The sequence below is a fragment of the Oncorhynchus nerka genome, linkage group LG19, assembly GCF_034236695.1.
Source record: "Oncorhynchus nerka isolate Pitt River linkage group LG19, Oner_Uvic_2.0, whole genome shotgun sequence".
Classification (NCBI taxonomy): domain Eukaryota; kingdom Metazoa; phylum Chordata; class Actinopteri; order Salmoniformes; family Salmonidae; genus Oncorhynchus; species Oncorhynchus nerka.
The window spans coordinates 3,683,139-3,710,305 of NC_088414.1; the positions used below are offsets into that span (position 1 = coordinate 3,683,139).

At 43.7% G+C, this 27,167-nt stretch overlaps 1 protein-coding gene across 2 annotated transcripts in view; it reads left to right on the forward strand.

Annotated features, from left to right (window-relative positions):
- LOC115146871 (netrin-G2-like) overlaps positions 1–27,167 on the forward strand; it is a 157,706-nt gene that overhangs the window by 88,153 nt on the left and 42,386 nt on the right. The window contains exons 4-7 of one of the 2 annotated variants that reach the window (XM_029688891.2): positions 6,474–6,646; positions 9,752–9,787; positions 11,185–11,355; positions 21,785–22,123. In XM_029688891.2, coding sequence (XP_029544751.2) covers positions 6,474–6,646; positions 9,752–9,787; positions 11,185–11,355; positions 21,785–22,123 — 719 coding nt within the window. The remainder of the gene's footprint in view (positions 1–6,473; positions 6,647–9,751; positions 9,788–11,184; positions 11,356–21,784; positions 22,124–27,167) is intronic. The other variant, XM_065004622.1, reaches the window with a different exon arrangement.

Genomic DNA, 27,167 nt, shown 5'->3' on the forward strand with positions numbered 1-27,167 from the left:
TGATTTGCCCTTTTCGCGCCAAAGTACGTTCATTTCTAGGAGACAGAATGTGTCTCCTTCCTTAGCGGTATGATGGCTGCGTGGTCCCATGGTGTTTATACTTGCGTACTATTGTTTGTACATATGAATGTAATACCTTTAGGCGTTTGGAAATTGCTCCCAAGGATGAACCAAAGTTGTGGAGGTCTATGGTCTGATTTCTTTTGATTTTCCCATGATGTCAAGCAAATAGGCACTGAGTTTGAATGTAGGCCTTGAAATACATCCACAGGTACACCTCCAATTGACTGAAATGATGTCAGTTAGCCTATCAGAAGCTTCTAAAGCCATGACATCATTTTCTGGAATTTTCCAAGCTGTTTAAAGGCACAGTCAACTTAGTGTATGTAAACTTCTGACCCACTGGAATTGTAATACAGTGAATTATAAGTGAAATAATCTGTCTGTAAGCAGTTGTTGGAAAAATGACTTGTGTCATGCACAAAGTAGATGTCCTAACCGACTTGCCAAAACTATAGTTTGTTAACAAGACATTTGTGGAGTGGTTAAAAAACGAGTTTTAATGATGTATGTAAACTGAATGCATGTAAACTTCCGACTTCAACTGTAGTTTTGGTCCAGGGCATTATCATAGTGCTATTTGGTGCTGGTCCAGGGCATTATCATAGTGCTATTTAGTGCTGGTCCGGGGCATTATCATGGTGCTATTTAGTGTTGGTCCGGGCATTATCATAGTGCTATTTAGTACTGGTCCAGGGCATTATCATAGTGCTATTTGGTGCTGGTCCAGGGCATTATCATAGTGCTCTTTAGTGCTGGTCCGGGGCATTATCATGGTGCTATTTAGTGTTGGTCCGGGGCATTATCATAGTGCTATTTAGTGCTGGTCCAGGGCATTATCATGGTGCTATTTAGTGCTGGTCCAGGGCATTATCATGGTGCTATTTAGTGCTGGTCCAGGGCATTATCATGGTGCTATTTAGTGCTGGTCCTGGGCATTATCATGGTGCTATTTAGTGCTGGCCCAGGGCATTATCATGGTGCTATTTAGTGCTGGTCCAGGGCATTATCATGGTGCTATTTAGTGCTGGTCCAGGGCATTCATGTGCGTTCCTCCACTATGTAGTGGAGCTCGGTACTATCATCAAACAAAATGAATGAAGATAATGCAGTGGAAGCAGTGGAGGAGAGAACTGGTGAGAGAGTGACAGGAGATTGAGAACGAAATAGGAGATTGAGAGAGGAGAGAGAGAGAGAGAGAGAGAGAGAGAGATTGACAGGAGATTGAGAACGAAATAGGACATTGAGAGAGAGACAGAGATTGAGAGAGGAGAGAGAGAGAGTGAAAGGAGATTGAGAACGAAATAGGAGATTGAGAGAGAGACAGAGATTGAGAGAGGAGAGAGAGAGAGGATATTGAGAAAGAGAGAGAGATTGAGTTTTAAATAACCTTTATTGCGTCTGGGAACCCACAACACGGTAAACACTCATACATCAATTAAACATCTTCCTCCACAGTAACTAAACACAACAGCCTCTGAATACCCGATATACTCATAAACAGATCAGTATTGTTAACCATTTTGTAATAGGCAAACTCAACCCTGCAAACATCCCCTCCAGTATTCCCACCACATCCACAGATTCCTGTCCCCGAATACTGTTATTTTGTGTCTTCCATATTGACACTTTTACATATTATGTACATGGCCTTATTTCCCACCGCCTTGAACTCCCCCAGCTCCTTGAACTCCCCCAGCTCCTTGAACTACCCCAGCTCCTTGAACTCCCCCATCTCCTTGAACTACCCCAGCTCCTTGAACTACCCCAGCTCCTTGAACTACCCCAGCTCCTTGAACTCCCCCATCTCCTTGAACTCCCCCAGCTCCTTGAACTCCCCCAGCTCCTTGAACTCCCCCAGCTCCTTGAACTCCTCCAGCTCCTTGAACTACCCCAGCTCCTTGAACTCCCCCAGCTCCTTGAACTCCCCCAGCTCCTTGAACTCCCCCAGCTCCTTGAACTACCCCAGCTCCTTGAACTCCCCAGCTCCTTGAACTCCCCATCTCCTTGAACTACCCCAGCTCCTTGAACTACCCCAGCTCCTTGAACTCCCCCAGCTCCTTGAACTCCTCCAGCTCCTTGAACTCCCCCAGCTCCGGGGTATGGATGGAAAGCAGCATCTCCACGTCCTCCTCGAATGCCCCCGCCGCAGCACTAACCTTCAGCACAGGGAACACATGATCCAGACCCTCCGTCCTCCTCTAATGTCCCCACCGCAGCACTAACATTCAGAGCAGGGAACACATCATCCAGACCCTCCATCCACCGATCAGAATTGGAAGTGTCAGTCACATACTGCCGATGAAGTACTGGCAAGGAATTACAGACCTCAGCTACAACCTTCCTCCGTAGGTGAGATGATCGGATCCCCGCTCTTTCTCCCAGCTCCTGCAATGATCTGCTCCTACTCCGCATCAAATGACCCAGCTTGGTACACCCACACACATGAACGTAGGCTGGATGAACCCATAGCACAGGACTGGATGGCAGTGTTGTAAAAAGAGAGGCTCTTCAAAAAGCCACATCCCTGGTGGCATGCCCGCCTTACGGGACTTGACAAGAACTCTCCAAGCCTGCATATCAGACTCATAAAATGGAGTCAAGCCAGACAAATCACCCCCCTTTGGCTTTAAGAGGAAAAGATGCTTGTCTAAGCCCAAACAGCCCGGTCTCCTCATCAATGTGTAGGCTGTGTCGACCCAGCTAGGACAGTCACTGTACAACAGTCTCTGGGCTGCTTGAGGCCGGAAAGCCATGATCCTGGAAGAAATGTCCACCAGAACTTGCAGCTTTAATCCAATGTTGTCCAGACCAAAATAAATTGGCAAGGCTCCTCTGAAGCTCTTACCCCCTCCCCCCCCCCCTTCGCTGGCCGTAAAATCATTAGTCTGTGCCACAGGGTAGAGACAGCTAAATTATTGGCAACCAGAACCCTTCCTCTGTAAGACAGCTGGGATAACACCCATTTCCACCTTGACAATCTGGCATACACTTTCTCCACCACACCCTCCCAGTTATTTTTCTGAAAGACATTGGAGCCTAGAAAACAAACCCCCCCAAAGTCTTCATCCCATCTCTGCCCCACTGAAGCCCCCCTGGTAACCATGGAGTGGACCTCGTCTGAAGCTGACCTGCCCACAGCGATTTGCTCTTTTCCCAATTGGCTCTTGCTGAGTAGGCCCCCTCATACACCTTTAGAGCATTTGAGAGAACCTTAACAACCTCACTCCCTGTTATAAAAACGGTCACGTCATCTGCATACGCAGACAGTGCTATCATTACTCCTGGCACAGAGAAACCAGTAAGTTTCGCTCTTAAATTGCCAGACAAAATAACTGCCCTGAAATTAAATACAATTTTATATTCTTCACACAGCAATGCAACAGGTCACCGATTTTTTGGGCAAACAAAGAAAGCCCAGCACATTGACAGGAAACAGGAAGAGAACCCTCATGAAAAGATTCACACACCACTTAATAAAAATACCCCCCAACATTCCTCAGCAACAGGTGCTTGTGACTGTTCTACCACTGTCGGACCACCTCTCCTTACATCAGTGGGCCCAGGCGTTACGAGGACCTCCTGCGCCCCTCCCTCCGCCTTCTCCCTTTTCGGGCAAGCATGTCGCTTATGGCCACCATCCCCACACTCAAAACACTGTTGACTACCCATACTAGCATAAACCATATACAGTCTGTTGTCATACTTGACTTTAAACGATAACTCCAAAGACCACTCCGGCGAGTCCAAAAACATAAACACCTGTCGCCAAAACGACATAACCTGTTTCAGAGCCGGGTGTTTGCAACCCAACGGGACAATCTTAATTGAACTTGCAAACTTCCCCAAACCGCAATAACTCACGCTCCAATAGCTCATTGGGAATAAACGGTGGTACATTCGAAATCGTTACCCTTGTTGACGGAGAAAAAAGCGGAGTAACTTGAATAAACATACCTTTAAGAAGTACGCCATACTCAACCATCCGATCAACAAGACACTCTTCTTTAAGAAGTACGCCATGCTCAACCATCCGATCAACAAGACGCTCTTCTTTAAGAAGTACGCCATGCTCAACCATCCGATCAACAAGACACTCTTCATTAAGAAGTACACCATGCTCAACCATCCGATCAACAAGACGCTCTTCCTTAAGAAAAAACACCACCGCTTTATTCATCCGTGACGCATAAGCAACATTCTCATATCCCACCTTCTCTCCTACCGCGACCAGAAACTCCTCCACAGTGACGTTAGCTTCAGTAACACACCTTAAGCCGAAGTGACAGGGACGGCGTCTCCATGTGGGTCGCCATCCCCGCCAAAGCAGGACCATTTCAACAAGACAAACAATATACTTAATTCAACCACAACTAAAAAATAAGATCATGAATAGGAAAAGGAAAACCACCAAGAGAAGTAGAAAAAACCACAACTCCAGAAAAATAAGATCATGAATAGGGTTTATTCTTTGAATATATTATGCAGACATTCAGATATCTGTCCACTCCAGCGGAAACAACCCGTATTGGAATCCAGCCGCTCATCTGGAAAAAGGCGCTAATTTAGTCACATAATACGAATGCAACAAGATATCACAGATTCACATCCTTGGACAAAAATCTATTTTTGACTAGTAAATGAGTTAATCTCCCACATAAACTCCAGAGGATTTAGGCATATTAGCCACACAGAAACAACTCTAACGTTAAGTTACACATTCATTCCGACTGGGATCAGTTGAATGGGAAGTGTAGTTTTTCCACACTATGAAGTCAAAAAGTGGAATTTCAACCTGTTCAGGTGGGATGGAATTGTTTTGTCACTTCATAATGTTACAAGGCGAACTGACAACAACCTTTCATTTGCAGTCTGGTTTCTTTATTGGCTTTCAACAACAGAATTCATTCTGTTGAATTCATTCAAAATTTGAAAAATTTCAATACATTTTGCAAAATTCTGAATATACTTTGTGATGATACTGAAGATTACACCATGGGCCATTGCATCATAGGCTTAACACAACAAGCAATAATAAGTATGTGTTTGGGCTCTGAGATGCAGAAGCCTATAGTTAGCCCTGTAGATAATCATGGCATTGTGCAATGAATAGATGGCAGACAGGGTATAGGCCAGGATGGTCCCACAATGCAAATAGGCTGTTCTGGTCCTGCATCTTCTGGTGGTCTAATGAAAACAGTACAATAATGATACAACAAATTAAGATGCATGATGTACTGTATGCCTTTTTGTTTTGATGACAAAACAAAGAAGCCTACACACCTGTGGAAGTTCATCACTTTCAGGCTCCAACTCCAGGTCCAACTGACAGGTTGAATACCATGTGCCTTTGTTGTTGTTTTTCGAGGGTGTAAGGGGTGGGCTCTAGACCATCCAATCAACCAATCAGGCTGTGTATGTACATATCTCTAATTTCATATGAAATGGTTTTTTACTAACACTCATACAATCAGACGGAGCATTCCACTGGCCCAAGGAGGTTCTGGGAAATAAATTGTAAACATTTTTTATTATGGAGTTAGATATATATATTTTTTAAACACACACACAGTGATGTATAAGACATAAAGTGATGATTTCAAAATCACATTAAAAAGACTGTATGTGGGCTTCAACCCCCCAAGGTTGATGTCCACACCTCCCCTGAAGTCGAATTAGCATAATACAAAAATCCCCGTAAAAAGACCATGAGACATCCCGAAAATCGGTCTTCTCACAAATCGTCTGTAGCGTCCGAACGGTTTTTACCTAGAAACGATGATGACCCCTCTATGGAAAGATGAGACTCTAAAGAACACGATGGTGGTCTCCATTTCTGCGTCTTGGGACTCGTCTGAAGTTGGTACAGCTGATCTGCCAACTTCAGTCTGTACAGTTTGGGCTACACACTAATATGAGCCCTCTGTGGAAAGGTTTTGCTCTAGGATGCCCACAGGCCTCACAAGACTTGTCTTCAGGTCACCCGGTACCCGTTGAAAAAATGATTGGAGGTATACAGTAACAGTCAACATTTTTTATTTTTCTTTATTTGGACTATTTTCTACATTGTAGAATAATAGTGAAGACATCAAAACTATGAAATAACACCTATGTAATCTTGTAGTAACCAATAAAAATTGTTAAACAATCCAAATACATTTCATATTGAGATTCTTCAAAGCAGCCACCCTTTTCCTTGATGACAACTTTGCACCCCCAAGGGATCTGAACTTCTTGACAAGGTGCCTAGGTGTTGGGTTAAAGTCGCTGCAATATGCTTAAGCGAGTACACACTCCTGTGCCTTTGCTACCCTTTCACAGACGTAAGTGTCTGGAAGAAAAAAACACACATGCACACTTCTGTGCCTCCTTTCACACACACTCACACCCTTCTTCCTATCCCTTGTCCTCAGGTGTAAGTGTAACCTGCATTCGTCGCTGTGCCTGCTGCAAGAGGGGAACCTCCAGTGTCAGTGTGAACACAACACCACGGGACAGGACTGTCAGCGCTGCAAGAAGGGCTTCAAGGCCAAGTCTTGGAAAGCTGGCTCCTACCTGCCCACACCCAACGGATCTCCCAACACCTGTACGTATCCCCCATTTATACAGTAGAGTTCTATTCTATTCTGTTTCTATTCATTTCTATTCTGTTCCTTGACCACTTTGAACAGGACCCACTTACATAGCTCACTCATACCAAGTTAATTTAATTATATTCTTTACATCCCAATTAGTTCAATTATGAGAATTTTACAGTATGTTGGAACCTGTTTATGATCTTTTAAATAAAATATTATGTTCTTATGTTCTTTTTGATTATTCATATTTAATTGAACCATCTGTGAAGGATGGATGTGGATTCCCCAGACTTCTCCAACTAATTTCCTGAATGAAATGAGAGATGAAGAGACAGTTGTTTTTCTCTTACCCAGTGCATCTAGACTCTAGAGTAGAGTTACCTGGGGGGCTCTGAGGTTCTGGAACATTGTTAGAGTAGGGTTACCTGGGGGGCTCTGAGGTTCTGGAACATTGTTAGAGTAGGGTTACCTGGGGGGCTCTGAGGTTCTGGAACATTGTTAGAGTAGAATTACCTGGGGGGCTCTGAGGTTCTGGAACATTGTTATTGTAGGGTTACCTGGGGGGCTCTGAGGTTCTGGAACATTGTTAGAGTAGGGTTACCTGGGGGGCTCTGAGGTTCTGGAACATTGTTAGAGTAGGGTTACCTGGGGGCTCTGAGGTTCTGGAACATTGTTAGGGCTAGGTTTACCTGGGGGGCTCTGAGGTTCTGGAACATTGTTAGTTACCTGGGGGGCTCTGAGGTTCTGGAACATTAGAGGGTTACCTGGGGGCTCTGAGGTTCTGGAACATTGTTAGGATTACCTGGGGGCTCTGAGGTTCTGGAACATTGTTAGAGTAGGGTTACCTGGGGGCTCTGAGGTTCTGGAACATTGTTAGAATAGAGTTACCTGGGGGCTCTGAGGTTCTGGAACATTGTTAGAGTAGGGTTACCTGGGGGCTCTGAGGTTCTGGAACATTGTTAGAGTAGGGTTACCTGGGGGCTCTGAGGTTCTGGAACATTGTTAGAGTAGGATTACCTGGGGGCTCTGAGGTTCTGGAACATTGTTAGAGTAGGGTTACCTGGGGGCTCTGAGGTTCTGGAACATTGTTATTGTAGGGTTACCTGGGGGCTCTGAGGTTCTGGAACATTGTTAGAGTAGGGTTACCTGGGGGCTCTGAGGTTCTAGAACATTGTTAGAGTAGGGTTACCTGGGGGCTCTGAGGTTCTGGAACATTGTTAGAGTAGAGTTACCTGGGGGCTCTGAGGTTCTGGAACATTGTTAGTAGGGTTACCTGGGGGGCTCTAGGGTTGGAACATTGTTATTGTAGGGGGCTCTGAGGGTTCTGGAACATTGTTAGAGTAGGGTTACCTGGGGGGCTCTGAGGTTCTGGAACATTGTTAGAGTAGGGTTACCTGGGGGGCTCTGAGGTTCTGGAACATTGTTATTGTAGGGTTACCTGGGGGGCTCTGAGGTTCTGGAACATTGTTAGAGTAGGGTTACCTGGGGGGCTCTGAGGTTCTGGAACATTGTTAGCCTATAGAGTCCTGGAAAAGTTTGGCCTTTTATAAACTAATTTGATAAATAATTACATTTTACATCATTTTACATGACTGGACACTTAGCAGAATATTTTTAAGACTGCACAAAAGATTGAAATGACAGGCTATTTTGACACTGACAAACTGAGAAACTGAGATCAATAAAAACAACCTTGTCTTGAATCCATTAATAGCCTGGGCCTAGGTGTGAGGAGACATTGTACAATATGAGGAGGAAAGTATAGTTCTAAAAAAGCTTTCACTGACTCACCCAATGATGCCCAGCTCACTTGCCGGCGATGTCCGATGCACTCTCTTGTTTTACTTTGTACCTAGGCTACTGTTCGCTAGGCCTATTTGGAAGTTGCTCAAATATTTTGGCAACATACAGACAGATCAAAGAGTTCTCTTTTCATCTGAAGACGTTTGCTTTCCAACCTGTGTTTTCCCGCGATTTTATTAGAAATATTTAAAAAGGCCTGTTTTGGCTGCATGCTGTTCACTGACAGATTTGCCGCGCTTTCCTGACACCCTTGTGATTGGCATAGACACAATTCACAGCGAGGCAATTTTTTTTAAAGGAAGCTATTGATCCTCTATGGCGAAATTATAGGCCTAATCCTGGTGGACTGTTCTGAATGATTTAATGTATTTTTGAACAGAGAGCAGTAGTCCTAATTCTATAACTTTGACAAATGTATTTCAATTTATCATAGGTGCTGCAGCACAAATCCCACGACTATGATTCTATAAGGAAAACATTAAAAAAAACATTTCCACGAGAGGTACTGGATCCTGGCAAATAGGTTCCGTAACCAAACTAGAGGTTCCAGATCCTGTACCTCAGAGCAGAGAGCAGAGTAGTGTAGTGTGGAGGGGGGGATCTTGTTGGAGAATGTACTGTTGCTCGCACTGGCGATGATAAAATAATAATCTAGGCCAGGCAGCACATCCCATCCTGCCATAACTCCCCCCCACCCAACCCCTCCTCTGCCTCCCTTCGTCCACCACTGCGGAGCGCCCTCCCTGCCTCCCAGCCTGGACTCTTCTGTCAGCTCTCTGGCAGATCAAGCCTACTCTGGGGGCGGCCCAACTCCCCTGGCACTTGCCTGGTGGCGAGAGCCTATGCCTCCCCTATCATCCCATGATCAGAGAACCAGAGTTGGGTAGAGAACAGGGGCCTGGATGAACAGATTTGAGTGGTGTTCTACTGCAGAGGATCTAGTAGCAAACTGCATACAGATCAGAGTTCCTCTGTCCTCATCCCACAGACTGTGCAGGCTTTTGTTCCACCCCAGCACCAGCACAACTAATTTTAACTAATTATGGCCAAATTATTAATGGTAGTTGATTGGTTGTATCAGGTGTGTTGGTGATGTTGGACCTGAGCAAAAAGCCTGAACACTCCTGTGGGTACCCACCAAGGTCAGGATTAAAGAAAGCTGATATACAGTTGTTTGAGTTTTGTTTTAACACACAACACACACAAGATCATTCTACAGAGTGTGATTAACAAGGTCAGGAAGACTGCATAAATAAACAGATACTTATATACACTTTCTTTTTCTTCTTCCCTCTCTCGCCCTTTTTCAGGTGCAATCGCTGGTGCCCCCACAGGCGGTGGTTCTAGTAAGTAATAACAAGCCAAGAAGAGGATGTTGCATTCACTCTCTCCTCTCTCTCTCTCTCTCTCTCTCTCTCTCTCTCTCTCTCTCTCTCTCTCTCTCTCTCTCTCTCTCTCTCTCTCTCTCTCTCTCTCTCTCTCTCTCTCTCTCTCTCTCTCTCTCTCTCTCTCTCTCTCTCTCTCAGCTTCCGCTCTTCTTCTTTTGTTGGTTGGAGTGCTGGGCTTGTCTTCCATATCATCGAAATGTCTTTTTTTTTTTTAATCCCAGCTACACTAGCTTCCACTGCAGGAATCTTTTCACAGTTCTGTCTCTCTTATGTTAGAATGAAGTCACTGGTGGAGAGGCATGGGAGAGAAAAAGAGAATGAGATAAAGAGAGAGAGCAGGGAAATGTGGGCTGTAATGCGGTGTGTGTGTGAGAGAGAGAGATAGGAAGTGAGTATGAAAGGTAGAGAGGGGGAGCAGGGGAATTTGTAAGTGTGCTGTAATGCGGTGTGATTGTGGGTGAGGAGCTCCTAGAGGAATGAATAAAATGGAATTTGATTAGGAATACTCTCTGTGGAGACACTCTCAGCTCAGAGCGCTTAGATGGAAATGATCAGCAAAGTGGCAACATCAGACCTGACATACAGCACTGGGCTCTCCTGGTTAGTCTACAGGACTTTTTTTGCACGGAATTGATCTTTTTCACAAAATATAGCATGTTACAAACGGCACCCCATAGGACTGACTAGGGATCTGTGGGGTTAAGATAGACTTGTAAAACTATTATTAGACTTGGCTTAAAGAATTAACAAATATGACATATGCTTTTAGACTAGTCATATGTAGGACTAGCCAATGTTGTAGTGCAGGGGTAGGCAACCCTGTTCCTGGAGTACTGCAGGCTCTTCATGTTTCTGATTTAACCCACCTGGAAGACCAGGTGTGTTGAATTTAGGCAATCACTGAACTGATCAATTATCTCAGTTGGTCAGGGCTGCGTTCAGTACATGAAAATGTAATAGAATGTTCAATTGAACAGAAGCAGTGTTGTACTGAATGACCAGTTGAAAAACCGGGACGGGTTGGGTTGTGGGTTTAAAATGTACCGCTGCTGTGTAAATAAGTCACTCGTTGCCTCAAGCCACACCCCTGCACACCCACTAAATGGACCAAACGTATCTCAAAGTCTGTTCAAGAACGTTTCGGGAAAACGTGTCGTTCAGCACAAACCATTCCGCAATGTAACAAATGTTCAAGCACCAGTGGTTTAGGGCCTAGTTGGAACAACATCCTGCAGTACCTGCGGCACTCCAGGAACAGGGTTGCCTGCCCCTGTTGTAGTGTTTCAGTGGATTTTTTGACTGGAGAGGGGGGATGTTTTGTTTGTTCCGTCAACTTGGAATCTGTTTTCTCACAGAACTGTCAGAAACTTTGCCTTTGACCACCACAACCACTACTTCAGCCCCCACTACAACCTCCATAAGTGAAAGCGAACCTGAAACTACAACCGTATTCCCCACTACCACACCAGAACCAGACCTGACCACAACCGCTACTCAAGAAGCTTCTGCTACTACTACTCAGGAAGGTGGGCACCTAGAGAAGATAGAGTTAGTGGTAGTGGGTAGAGTAGATATAGGTACAGTAGAAAAATATAGACTTATCATAGACAATAATTGTGTGTGTGTGTCATGTGTCTGTGCCCATGCACACGTGTGTTTGCATTATCATTAAAGTCTCTTTTGTCAAACCATCCATCCAAACCATCTTGGTTGACATTAATGCCAGATGTGATGTGTCCATGTAGTCCATCCATAGGAGAGAGTGGGCGTTGTGCTACTATAGAATGGACAGGTTGGCTGGATTCTTTCTGATTGACTGGATTTGAGGAGCCCGTATCCGACAGGACCAAACACCCTGTCAAGACCGTGAATATAAAGTGGTCCTCAGAACCAGGTCTAGTCCCGACCGACAACGGTCCTAGGTTCAATTTAAACCTGACATCTTGGGAGCCAGAGGGCCAATCGTGTTCCTCCGGGAAAAGCACTTAGTGTGTAGGGAGGAGGGAGGGAGAGGACGGCGAAAGAGGGAATGCCAGGAACGTTGTGTCTGATGTCGTCAGAATTTTTTTTGAGGAAATCCATTAAATGCTGTTGTTGAATTGCACAGCACTTTTCTGTATTTTAAGGTCGATGTCAAGAGCTCCTATAGAGTCACTGATGAGCTGTGATTGAGGAGCAGCTAACTAAAGCTTTAAAACATCAAAAAGAAACAGTCTTCTCGTTACCAGTCTGGTGTAACCGTCATCATGGTAGCATTCACATTAATGTAGAAGTGTTTAGAAACATATTCTATTTTTATTTACAATAAAAGTGACACCAAAATGACAGTACATTATTTACTGTTAATTTCTATTGGGTACAAAATAATCTGAAACGCAATGTGAAATGCTGTAATTTCTAAACGGTTCACCCAATATGGATGAAAATACCCTCAAATTAAAGCTGACAGTCTGCACTTTTACCTCAAAGTCAACTCAAATCCATGTGTCATTTCAAATCCAAAGTGCTGAACTACAAAACAACAAAAAATGTGTCACTGTTCAAATACCTTTGGAGCTCACTGTAGGGAAAGGGAAATGGGATACCTAGTCAGTTGCACAAATGAATGCAATTCTTACAAAATGTGTCTACCGCATTTAACGCAACCACTCTGGATCAGAGAGCTGCAGAGGGCTGCCTTAATCTGTAGATCCACTCTCCCTTATTAGTCTCATGGGCCTCCCTCCCCCAGCCAGTCAGCCGGTCAGACTCTGCTACTGAGCATGCTCAGATGGACAGGGGATTAGTAGTCCAGTGGCCAGCCAGAAGGATCTACAGAGCTCTGACCCCATTGGTCAATTTGGCCAGATGGATGTGGGGAGAGGAGAGGAGGGCTGGTCAGAGGGAGAATCTCAATTGCATTCTACTCGCGTCCTCTCTCGTTGCCTCCTTTTCAAAACTCATTGGAGGAGAAGGTCGGAAGGGGAGGGATCTTTGGCTTTCTCATGCAATGGGATTTGAGAAGGAGGCAAGGAGAGGACACGAGGAGTATGCAATTGAGATTCTCCCAGAGAGACCAAATCCTTGGGCCCACTTGACCCCTCCCCTTCCTAAATCTGCCTTTGCAGATAGAGGCCTTGGTAGGTCAAGCGGCATTCCCTATCTGCTAACTAAGAAACACAGACACTTGCTGCGCAAGCATACAAACAGTCTATCCTCCTATGCTCTAGTAAAAGTCCATTTATTAAACCACAAAGAAATCCAAACCTAATAACAATGTAGTCTGTAGGAGAACACATGTTTTTTTTTAAACATCCTGTCACTCATCTGGGTGTTATTAGGTGTTCTGGGAACGTTACCTCGATCCCTCCCTGAATCACATTACCATTGTTAGCGTTGCGCAAATGGCTGTCTAGCACTGCAGTAACAAATGCCAGGCACACCAAAACTGGCAGGTGGCATTAAATGTTCTTGTGATCGTTTATCCTGCCTACATTAACCCAAACAAGTGACAAATTGTCTCATTTTACGCAAATGTGTTTGTGTGACAGGAAAGAGTAGAAATACAAGGGACGTGGAGGGTAGGAGTATATGTGTTGTGTGTGTTTGTGTGTGTGTGTGTGCATCTGTGTGCATCCATCTGCGTGTGTGCTTGTATATTCATACATACGTGCATATGTGCACCTAGTTAAGCTGCAGCTGGCCCAGAACATCTTGCTCTTCATTGCAAATCGGAGGGCCTGTTGTCTGGACCTCTGGCAGTCTATATGGGGGTGCCACAGGGTTAAATTCTCAGGTCGACTCTCTTCTCTGTATACATCAATGATGTCGCTCTTGCTGCTGGTGATTCCTTGATCCACCTCGAAACAGACGACACCATTCTGTATACATCTGGCCCTTTGGACACTGTGTTAACTAACCTCCAGACGAGCTTCAATGCCATACAACTCTCCTTCCGTGGCCTCCAACTGCTCTTAAATGCAAGTAAAACTAAATGCATGCTCATTAACCGATCGTTGCCCGCACCTGCCCGCCCATCCAGCATCACTACTCTGGACGTTTCTGACTTAGAATATGTGGACAACTACAAATACCTAGGTGTCTGTTAGACAGCGAACTCTCCTTCCAGACTCACATTAAGCATCTCCAATCCAATATTAAATCTAGAATCGGCTTCCTATTTCGCAAAACAAAGCACCCTTCACTCATGCTGCCAAACATGCCCTCATAAAACTGACCATCCTACCGATCCTCGACTTCGGCGATGTCATTTACAAAATAGCCTCCAACACTCTACTGAACAAATTGGATGCAGTCTATCACAGTGCCATCCGTTTTGTCACCAAAGCCCCATATACTACCCACCACTGCGACCTGTACGCTCTCGTTGGCTGGCCCTCGCTTGATACTCGTCGCCAAACACACTGGTTCCAGGTCATCTACAAGTCTCTGCTAGTTAAAGCCCCCTGCCTTATCTCAGCTCACTGGTCACCATAGCAGCACCAACCCGTAGCACACGCTCCAGCAGGCGCGTGCTGTACAGGTGCTACTGTTCACCCCCAAAGCCAACTCCTCCTTTGGTCACCTTTCCTTCCAGTTCTCTGCTGCCAATGACTGGAACAAACTGCAAAAATCACTGAAGCTGGAGACCCATGTCTCATACCTAGTGAGGACTAGCTTTAAGCACCAGCTGTCAGACCAGCTCAAAGATCACTGCACCTGTACATAGCCCATCTGTAAATATCCCATCCAACTACCTCATCCTCATACTGTAATTATTTATTGATCTTGCTCCTTTGCACCCCAGTATCTGAACTTGCACATTCATCTTCTACACAACTACCATTCCAGTGTTTAATTACTATATTGTACTTACTTCGCCATCATGGCCTATTTATTGCCTCCCTTATCCTACCTCATTTTCACACACTGTATGTAGACTTTTTTCTATTGTGTTATTGACTGTATGTTTGTTTATTCCATGTGTAACTCTGTTGTTGTTTGTGTCGTACTGCTTTGCTTTATCTTGGCCAGGTCGCAGTTATAAATGACAACTTGTTCTCAACTAGCCTACCTGGTTAAATAAAGGTGAAATAAATTTAAATAAATTCTTTTCACAGTCCCCAGGTCCAGATCAAATTCAAGGAAACGTACAGTATTATACACCATTCCATCTCATATAGTGAACAGCAAACCTAGTTTAAAAAAACAAATAAAGCAACATCTCACGGCACAACGCCTCTCCCATGTGACCTACTTGTTGCGTGTATGTACTGACATGTGTGTGTAACTGATAGATGCACACACACATACTACATGTTGATGTTTTTAAATGGTTGTTGCCATTGGCGTCAGCTAATGGGGATCCTAATAAATCAAATCAAAATAACAGTGTGTCATTGGACGTACTAACTCTATGCCAGCACTCAAGGGGATTTCATTTTTGAGTGACAGACCACAGAGCCAATCACGGTGCAACGAGAGAACGTTACCAAACCCTACGCTCTGTATTTTCCCCACCATCACAGAAAGCACTGAGCTAGGCTCAAACACCTGCATTTTGGAGCTTCCTTACTCAAGAAAGAAAGAAAAAAAGAGACTATATTTGTATGCAGCTTTTTTGTAAAACAAAAAATGTTTTACATTGTTTGTGACACATATTAATGCCAAAATAATAGGCAAAACAGGCAACAAAAACCATTTATATTTTTTGCTTCTTTTTTTTTTTAGCTAAACAGGTGGGGCTCAAGACAGGTGAGGCTCTGCCCTGTTTGATGGGTCACCAATTACCTATAGTCATCCACAGACTATTCACTCGTAGAAAAAAGGTTCCAAAAGGGTTATTTGTGGAGGAACCAAGAACCGTTTTGATCTGAACAACTGCTTTTGGAAAACAAAGGTTATTTTAAAGGCAAAGGGTTCAATCGAGAACCTTTTAACATCCTAAGAACTCGACATAGAAACATATATAATATTTCCCAGCATGCTCTATTGCAGGGCGATTTTCAAAATTGTATCTTTTAATATCTGTGTTTGTGCATGTACATTGAATGATTGATACGTTTTATGCTACACAAAGATAAATAGCATACCTTTTTCTAAACTAATCCAATCTGTTAGAAGTTTGACTCATTGGTAGTCGGTATTCAATCTTCCCTACCCTGTCAGTCATTCTGAAAGCAGGTTGCGGGTGAATACAAATTCCAACTGTTGGATATCCTAACTCTGGCTTGATTCCTATAGGAATTACAAATCCCTTTGCAAGCCAGCATGATGTGACTTGCAGGCCTGATGTGGCATGTAAACCAAGAGTTTCCCAACACCACTGTGGTAAAACTAGGCATTCAAAGTAAGGCCTTGTGATATATGTAATGTATTGTCATGAAGTTCCATTTTAATGATAACATTTGCCTAGATCAGGTTTTCTTAAACTATAGTTTGGGACCCAAATTGGTCCCTGGGCATCTATTTCTTCTTAATTTGGGTTGTTTTGAGGACAGTACATTTCTCATTTGGGTTGTTTTGAGGACAGTACATTTCTCATTTGGGTCTCGAGCTGAAAAAGCTTAAAACGGCAGCCATCTCCTCCGGCGCCATTATTATAATGTATCTAATTCTGACCTAGATAGTAATTTGGTGAAATCCACAGGAAAGAATTTAACAACCATGTCTGCGGTCACCAATACTGCTTTTAAACAGTATTTAGCCGTGTTTATATGACCCCCTTACAAACAGGCACCTTTTTGCCTAGATCAGGTTTTCTTAAACTATAGTTTGGGACCCAAATTGGGCCCTGGGCATCTATTTCTTCTTAATTTGGGTTGTTTGAGGACAGTACATTTCTCATTTGGGTTGTTTGTTTCACACAGTATTTAGCCTTGTTTATATGACCCCCTTACAAACAGGCACCTTTTATACCTCCCGTGCACATGCCGGCATACAGGGGGACAAGTGTTAGTAGGGGTGTGCAGATGTAGGTGGTTGTCTATTTTAATAAATCTATTGAGAATATACATCATCAAAAATAAATACATTATTAATTCATTTAGGCAGGTCCTAAAAAAAACATTTTAAGACTAATTAAATGTATTTTAAAATGTTTAATTAGGTCTATGTTGCGAGTCTGTGCTTCCAAAACGTCTGTGTACGCTATCCCTGATGCACTGAAAATGAAGTATGAACAATGAAGTAAGCTTCATGCGACAGCTTTTTGAGAGCGAACCCATTACACATTTTTGTGCGCCATCCAAATTTAAATCAATAGTTTGTTATTTTGTTAATTAAACTGACAAAGACACCCAATCACAGTCAAAACACATATATTTTATAGTAAGAATATAATGGAATATAACAGAATAAAATACAACAAATATTTTTCCCAGACAACTTGTGTCATGGGAACGTCTGGAACAGCTGTCAATATAAAACAGTTATATTTTGAAACAGAGCCCAAGCCCATGCTTTTTTTTAAATCCACATTTCATCTCTTTCCTACCCTCACCCCTCTTTAAATCCACATTTCATCTCTTTCCTACCCTCACCCCTCTTTAAATCCACATTTCATCTCTTCCCTACCCTCACCCCTCTTTAAATCCACATTTCATCTCTTTCCTACCCTCACCCCTCTTTAAATCCACATTTCATCTCTTTCCTACCCTCACCCCTCTTTAAATCCACATTTCATCTCTTTCCTACCCTCACCCCTCTTTAAATCCACATTTCATCTCTTTCCTACCCTCACCCCTCTTTAAATCCATATTTCATCTCTTTCCTACCTTCACCCCTTTTTGTAGTCTTACCTTCATCATAATACTGATAGAAAATAATCGCCATCCTATTTTCAAATGCATCTGAGTCTCGTTCATGTTTCACCACCTCCGCGGGCTTTTGGAGTTGCCTATGTGATAGAGCAAAATAATAGGTCTACACTTGATTTAGGCCACATTATTACATGCTAAATGTTTCTGATAAGTTATAGATGAGCAACTAATAGATAAGCTACCACCTCCACTTATTTGCCCAGCCAGAAACCAATTAGCCAAATATCCAGAACAGACAGAGTTCCAGTGAAACAAGTCTGTGAAGTCACAGGCTTTTGGTTGGGAGTAGGCCTCGGCTACTAAGTGACTGCGAGTGGAGTTACATAACATGACAAAATGTTCTAATAAATGAGCCAACTAGACAAGATGATCATAGGCAGCACTCACCTTAACTTAGTTAACATTTTCCCGGTGTAATTGTAGCCTAACCAATATCCGAACGGAGATTCAGGGGAAACTAAAATCAGACATTTCTTGATTTACCAAGACGAGTCCCCACACTTGTCTCAAAGCAGCTTGATGACGTCAAAACGGTGCTGAAATGATCATCTAGTTCAGGGTTTCCCAAAATCGGTCTTGTGCCTCCTCCCTGGGTGCACGTTTAGTTTTTTTCCCCTATCACTACACAGCTGATTCAAATAATCCAAGCTTGATGATGAGTCGGCTATTTTGAAAACAAAACGTGCACCCAGGAAGGGCCCTAAAACCGGGTTTGGGAGATCGAGTTGACCACACGCGGGTAGGCAATTGCTTCAAATGTATTACAAGGATTGGTTGACTTTGCAAGTTTCAGTGTGCAACAATTTGATACTGTACATGACTTCAATTGCATTAGCCTATACTTTCATCATTCGGTGATATTTATTCCCACAGTAGCCTAATTCTTAATGTATCCATCCAGGTGTGGTTCGGAAGACGGTGCTCAGTGGTGGGCTGTGCGAAAAGATGGGCGAAGGGACTTGTCATGCAAAGTTTAGAACTGGTAGGAAGATGGTTAACAGGCAAAGCCTTAGCCACCATCAAGAGTTTAATTGAGAGCGTAATGTAATGTAACGTAACGTAATGTAATGTAATGTAACGTAACGTAATGTAACGTAATGTAATGTAATGTAATGTAACGTAATGTAACGTAATGTAATGTAACGTAACGTAATGTAATGTAATGTAATGTAACGTAACGTAATGTAACGTAACGTAATGTAATGTAATGTAACGTAATGTAACGTAACGTAACGTAATGTAATGTAACGTAACGTAATGTAATGTAACGTAACGTAATGTAATGTAATGTAATGTAACGTAATGTAATGTAATGTAACGTAATGTAATGTAATGTAACGTAATGTAATGTAACGTAATGTAATGTAATGTAACGTAACGTAATGTAATGTAACGTAACGTAATGTAATGTAATGTAACGTAATGTACTGTAATGTAACGTAATGTAATGTAATGTAACGTAATGTAATGTAATGTAACGTAACGTAACGTAATCTAATGTAATGTACTGTAATGTAACGTAATCTAATGTAATGTAATGTAACGTAACGTAACATAACGTAATGTAATGTAACGTAATCTAATGTAATGTATTGTAATGTAATGTAATGTAACATAACGTAACGTAATGTAACGTAACGTAACGTAACGTAATGTAATGTAACGTAACGTAATGTAATGTAATGTAACGTAACGTAACCTAATATAATGTAATGTAACGTAACGTAACGTAACGTAACGTAATGTAATGTAACGTAACGTAATCTAATGTAATGTATTGTAATGTAATGTAATGTAACGTAACGTAATGTAATGTAATGTATTGTAATGTAATGTAATGTAACGTAACGTAACGTAATGTAACGTAATGTAACGTAATCTAATGTAATGTATTGTAATGTAATGTAATGTAACGTAATGTAATGTAACGTAACGTAACGTAACGTAACGTAACGTAACGTAATGTAATGTAATGCCAAATCCGCCTTCAGCGTTTGCAGCATTGTATGCAGAACTTTACTGAAATGATTACTGGGCCGTTTGGAGGAAATTCAAGTTTTGGCTTTGATACCGGCAATACCTTTCAGATATAAAGAAAAGGTGGGGGAAAAGATGGCGGGATGTTAAAACTGGCCTTAGTATGAAAGGGACAAAAACAGTCATGGGTGGTAACTCTACAATTCACTCCAAAAGAAAAGTTACCTTGGGAAATATTAAAATTAGGCTTTACACCATACAGTGTTAAAACAACAAATGACTGACTGTAATAGTGTTTTTGTTTAACACTAATAGGAGTTAACTCTAGATCAACACTAGTGTTGACAATAAACTCACTCTGTGAGTGTTAATTACCCTATAGTGTTACTCAAAATGTAATACTATAATCAGAGTACTTTTTGCACTCTGTAGAGTGGGACCATATGTACTCTGAGATAGTGTTAACATGAACTCTTTAAGTGTTGATTTAACACTCTGTAGAGTGGGACCATATGTACTCTGAGATAGTGTTAACATGAACTCTTTAAGTGTTGATTTAACACTCTGTAGAGTGGGACCATATGTACTCTGAGATAGTGTTAACATGAACTCTTTAAGTGTTGATTTAACACTCTGTAGAGTGGGACCATATGTACTCTGAGATAGTGTTAACATGAACTCTTTAAGTGTTGATTTAACACTCTGTAGAGTGGGACCATATGTACTCTGAGATAGTGTTAACATTAACTATTTAAGTGTTGATTTAACACTCTGTAGAGTGGGACCATATGTACTCTGAGATAGTGTTAACATTAACTATTTAAGTGTTGATTTAACACTCTGTAGAGTGGGACCATATGTACTCTGAGATAGTGTTAACATGAACTCTTTAAGTGTTACTTTTTGCACTCTGTAGAGTGGGACCATATGTACTCTGAGATAGTGTTAACATTAACTATTTAAGTGTTGATTTAACACTCTGTAGAGTGGGACCATATGTACTCTGAGATAGTGTTAACATGAACTCTTTAAGTGTTGATTTAACACTCTGTAGAGTGGGACCATATGTACTCTGAGATAGTGTTAACATGAACTCTTTAAGTGTTGATTTAACACTGCTAATGATTTTGTGATTTAGCCAACCATGGACTATTGAGCTATATGTATTTAGCTTGATATTTAGAAAGCCAACATCCAGCTTGTTATTAATGCTTTAACACAAAGAGCTAGTGGCCTTTGTAGTACACTAGTGCAGGGGTTCCCAAACTGGGGTCCGCGGAGGTACTGTGGCAATATTCAATATTCAATATTGCTAGCAACAACAGATGAAATTAATTTGGCCAAGGGGTCCGTGGAACAAGTTTAGAGGGAGCAATACAATAATATGTAATATTGTTCATCTACAATATAGGCTACCTTAGATGCACAACAGGCAGGGCCTGGGAGACTCACAGGGATCCATGGTACTCAGTAAAAATGTGCACTATAATTTAAACTTTGAAACTACAATGTGTAGAATTGACTATGTGTAGACTTGCAGGAATGTGCTTTTAAACTGCAACTTTTTTTTCCATGGAAAATGGTGTAGAATTGCAGGAAATTACCGTGAAAAAAGCAATAGAAATGATCCCTGATGCTAAGAGGGGGGGCCTTTAAAATGTTAGTTCCCAGGGCCCCAGACCCAGGCCCAGGGCCCGAGACTTGGTTAGTCTGGCCATGCGCTGCACCAGTCATAGTAAAACGCCTTGTATGTTATTTTTATCGAACTGTAAAGTCAGAGTTGTGTTCTGATTTAAAAAATAAAATACTGTCAGCCTGAAGTGGACCATTAGTATTGCAATCAGTGTTCTCTTACCATAACAATCTACTGCATATTCTGCAGTAAACTAAATAGAACTTGTCTTTGCAGTAACGCCCCATCATGTCTTCACTGCTGTGCGTGTGCCTGCAAGTGTTTCGCGAGTGTGTGCTTGTGCAAGCTGACACTTTTGTGCATGTGCTTATATGCACATTTTGCAAGTCTGTCTATGTGTGTTTGTGTGTGTGCGCGTACGTGCGTGGGTCAGCGAAAAGAAAAGCTTGGCTTTCTTTGGATAACCAATCTGAGACAACATTCCCTATGCTAATGCCTTACACCACTCATTTCTCATCCCTTTCACATTCTCTCTCTTTCCTCAAGAGCCCATCCTTTCAACCGAGGCCCCAACCGACACCACCACCACTCCCCCAACAGAGCCCCCTGTTACGGACCCTGAGCCTCCCCTCATTTCCACCATCACCCCCACCGATTCCCCTCCACCACCTCCACTTATAGAGGAAAAACGTACAACCTCCATCTACATTACCACAGAGGCCACGCCCCCTACAACCACCCCTCAGTCTATCACAGAGGAGGCCACACCCCCTCCACCAATCATGGAGGAGCTCACGTCAACGTTCCTGACCGAGAGCACTGCCCCTGTCACAACACCGCCCCCAACGGAGCTGCCTAAGCCAATGGTTGTAGAGAGTGAAGAAGGTAAGCCAGACCCATAGAGTAGTAGTTTAGAGTAGATGTAGAGTAGAGCTATAGCCTCTAAACTGAAAAGCATTCTGATTTATTTGAAGGATTCCTGTGGTGTGGCGTCATAGAACTGTAATATATTTTCTCTCTGACTGGCTTCCCTCAGAGGTAGGCCTGGAAAAAGGGCTGTTTAATAAGGAGTGTCCCCTTACATTACACAATAATCATATTCGATGTCAGAGCTGCTCATTCAATTTAGATAATGATACTGAAACCCAGTTAATGTATGTGTGTGTGTGTGTGTGTGTGTGTGTGTGTGTGTGTGTGTGTGTGTGTGTGTGTGTGTGTGTGTGTGTGTGTGTGTGTGTGTGAGAGAGAGTCTAAGTGTGTGTGAGTCTAAGTATGTGTGAGTCTAAGTGTGTGTGAGAGTCTAAGTGTGTGTGTGTGTGAGTCTAAGTGTGTGTGAGTGTGAGTCTAAGTGTGTGTGAGTGTGACAGAGACAGAGAGAGAGAGAGAGAGAGTGATAGTGAGAGAATGTGGAAGGGGAGGGAGAAAAAGCTAGAGTGAGAGAAAGGGAGAGAGGGTGATAGTGAGAGAAAGGGAGAGAGGGTGGGATAAAATCAAATCAAATCAAATTGTATTTGTCACATACACATGGTTAGCAGATGTTAATGCGAGTGTAGCGAAATGCTTGTGCTTCTAGTTCCGACAATGCAGTGATAACCAACAAGTAATCTAACTAACAATTCCAAAACTACTGTCTTATACACAGTGTAAGGGGATAAGGAATATGTACATAAGGATATATGAATGAGTGATGGTACAGAGCAGCATACAGTAGATGGTATCGAGTACAGTATATACATATGAGATGAGTATGTAGACAAAGTAAACAAAGTGGCATAGTTAAAGTGGCTAGTGACATAAGAATGCAGTCGATGATCTAGAGTACAGTATATACATATGCATATGAGATGAATAATGTAGGGTAAGTAACATTATATAAGGTAGCATTGTTTAAAGTGGCTAGTGATATATTTACATCATTTCCCATCAATTCCCATTATTAAAGTGGCTGGAGTTGGGTCAGTGTCAATGACAGTGTGTTGGCAGCAGCCACTCAATGTTAGTGATTGCTGTTTAACAGTCTGATGGCCTTGAGATAGAAGCTGTTTTTCAGTCTCTCGGTCCCAGCTTTGATGCACCTGTACTGACCTCGCCTTCTGGATGATAGCGGGGTGAACAGGCAGTGGTTCGGGTGGTTGATGTCCTTGATGATCTTTATGGCCTTCCTGTAACATCGGGTGGTGTAGGTGTCCTGGAGGGCAGGTAGTTTGCCCCCGGTGATGCGTTGTGCAGACCTCACTACCCTCTGGAGAGCCTTACGGTTGAGGGCGGAGCAGTTGCCGTACCAGGCGGTGATACAGCCCGCCAGGATGCTCTCGATTGTGCATCTGTAGAAGTTTGTGAGTGCTTTTGGTGACAAGCCGAATTTCTTCAGCCTCCTGAGGTTGAAGAGGCGCTGCTGCGCCTTCTTCACGACGCTGTCAGTGTGAGTGGACCAATTCAGTTTGTCTGTGATGTGTATGCCGAGGAACTTAAAACTTGCTACCCTCTCCACTACTGATCCATCGATGTGGATAGGGGGGTGTTCCCTCTGCTGTTTCCTAAAGTCCACAATCATCTCCTTAGTTTTGTTGACGTTGAGTGTGAGGTTATTTTCCTGACACCACACTCCTAGGGCCCTCACCTCCTCCCTGTAGGCCGTCTCGTCGTTGTTGGTAATCAAGCCTACCACTGTTGTGTCGTCCGCAAACTTGATGATTGAGTTGGAGGCGTGCATGGCCACGCAGTCGTGGGTGAACAGGGAGTACAGGAGAGGGCTCAGAACGCACCCTTGTGGGGCCCCCGTGTTGAGGATCAGCGGGGAGGAGATGTTGTTGCCTACCCTCACCACCTGTGGGCGGCCCGTCAGGAAGTCCAGTACCCAGTTGCACAGGGCGGGGTCGAGACCCAGGGTCTCGAGCTTGATGACGAGCTTGGAGGGTACTATGGTATTGAATGCCGAGCTGTAGTCGATGAACAGCATTCTCACATAGGTATTCCTCTTGTCCAGGTGGGTTAGGGCAGTGTGCAGTGTGGTTGAGATTGCATCGTCTGTGGACCTATTTGGGCGGTAAGCAAATTGGAGTGGGTCTAGGGTGTCAGGTAGGGTGGAGGTGATATGGTCCTTGACTAGTCTCTCAAAGCACTTCATGATGACGGAAGTGAGTGCTACGGGGCGGTAGTCGTTTAGCTCAGTTACCTTAGCTTTCTTGGGAACAGGAACAATGGTGGCCCTCTTGAAGCATGTGGGAACAGCAGGCTGGTATAGGGATTGATTGAATATGTCCGTAAACACACCGGCCAGCTGGTCTGCGCATGCTCTGAGGGCGCGGCTGGGGATGCCGTCTGGGCCTGCAGCCTTGCGAGGGTTAACACGTTTAAATGTCTTACTCACCTCGGCTGCAGTGAAGGAGAGACCGCATGTTTCCGTTGCAGGCCGTGTCAGTGGCACTGTATTGTCCTCAAAGCGGGCAAAAAAGTGATTTAGTCTGCCTGGGAGCAAGACATCCTGGTCCGTGACTGGGCTGGGTTTCTTCTTGTAGTCCGTGATTGACTGTAGACCCTGCCACATGCCTCTTGTGTCTGAGCCATTGAATTGAGATTCCACTTTGTCTCTGTACTGACGCTTAGCTTGTTTAATAGCCTTGCGGAGGGAATAGCTGCATTGTTTATATTCGGACATATTACCAGACACCTTGCCCTGATTAAAAGCAGTGGTTTGCGCTTTCAGTTTCACGCGAATGCTGCCATCAATCCACGGTTTCTGGTTTGGGAATGTTTTTATCGTTGCTATGGGAACGACATCTTCGACGCACGTTCTAATGAACTCGCACACCGAATCAGCGTATTCGTCAATATTTCCATCTGACGCAACCAGCGTTGGACAGACCTCAGCGTGGGAGCCTCTTGTTTTAGTTTCTGCCTGTAGGCAGGGATCAGCAAAATGGAGTCGTGGTCAGCTTTTCCGAAAGGGGGGCGGGGCAGGGCCTTATATGCGTCGCGGAAGTTAGAGTAACAATGATCCAAGGTTTTACCACCCCTGGTTGCGCAATCGATATGCTGGTAAAATTTAGGGAGTCTTGTTTTCAGATTAGCTTTGTTAAAATCCCCAGCTACAATGAATGCAGCCTCCGGATAAATGGTTTCCAGTTTGCAAAGAGTTAAATAAAGTTCGTTCAGAGCCATCGATGTGTCTGCTTGGGGGATATATACGGCTGTGATTATAATCGAGGAGAATTCTCTTGGAAGATAATGCGGTCTACATTTGATTGTGAGGAATTCTAAATCAGGTGAACAGAAGGATTTGAGTTCCTGTATGTTTCCTTCATCACACCATGTCTCGTTAGTCATGAGGCATACGCCCCGCCACTCTTCTTACCAGAAAGATGTTTGTTTCTGTCGGCGCGATGCGTGGAGAAACCCGTTGGCTGCACCGCCTCGGATAGCGTCTTCCCAGTAAGCCATGTTTCTGTGAAGCAGAGAACGTTGCAGTCTCTGATGTCCCTCTGGAATGCTACCCTTGCTCGGATTTCGTCAACCTTGTTGTCAAGAGACTGGACATTGGCAAGAAGAATGCTGGGGAGTGGTGCGCGATGTGCCCTTTTTCGGAGTCTGACCAGAACACCGCCTCGTTTCCCTCTTTTTCGGAGTCGTTTCCTTGGGTCGCTGCATGCGATCCATTCCGTTGTCCTGTTTGTAAGGCAGAACACCGGATCCGCGTCGCGGAAAACATATTCTTGGTCGTACTGATGGTGAGTTGGCGCTGATCTTATATTCAGTAGTTCTTCTCGACTGTATGTAATGAAACCTAAGATGACCTGGGGTACTAATGTAAGAAATAACACATAAAAAAACAAAAAACTGCATAGTTTCCTAGGAACGCGAAGCGAGGCGGCCATCTCAGTCTGCTTCACTGTCAGTGTGAAATCAGTGTGATTTCAACACGTTTCAGAGACACTGGGTTCATGTCAAGCTACTGGCAGAGGAATAGTGGGGAGGGAGTGAGAGAGAGAGAGAGTGAGAGGGAGAGTGAGAGTGAGAGAGAGTGAGAGAGAGGTACTGTAGAGAGGGGAGGCCAAAACAAAACCCATCCATTTGCATCATCACTCCCAGAGAATGGTTTTACACAACTCATAAAGAGGCCTTGAACCACTCTTGATCAAACTTGCTGTCAACACACAATTTCAAAGGTCTATACTCTATTCACAATTTGCTCCATATTCGACAATGCATAAATTCACCTCCTTCACATTTTACAATTCCATGTAGGCTACCTCCACATCTACGGCATTCATATTAGGAAGATGTCAAATTTCAGGTAAAACTCTGTCACGACTTCCTAATATGGATGCAGTATTTCACTTGTACGGTTTATGTCAAGGAATTTTGGTGGCTGGAATGACATGCTGCCAGGCACTGTGAACATGATTCTGTAGGGAGGCAGTCTGCCTGCTGGTTGAGAATTGGTGTGGGGAGTCAGGGAGCTCTAGAGGGCAAACAGTGTTGCTGTGTTGACTCTCGATCAAACTGCTGGCAGTGACCAGAGCAGATGATCTGAGAGCTCCATCACTGTCCTGCTCCGCTAAGCTGCCCTCTACACACACACACACACACACACAAATCCAACCCCATCTCCCTGGGTGTGTGTGTGCGTACGTGCCATTCAGACAGTGCGGGTTGAGCTGACGAGCCGATTGAGATTAATGCCGGTATGGCTGTGAAGCGCTCTCTCCCCCAAGGCAGCGTGGGTAACTGAGATTAAATGCATTTATGCTCTCTGTTTTGCTAGATCAGCCAGTGTAACTTCAGTGTCCCTGAGAGATCAGCCCCCATAGGGAGGTGTGTGTGTGTGTGTGTGTGTGTGTGTGTGTGTGTGTGTGTGTGTGTGTGTGTGTGTGTGTGTGTGTGTGTGTGTGTGTGTGTGTGCACGCGCCCTGGGACTGTTCTGTTGCAG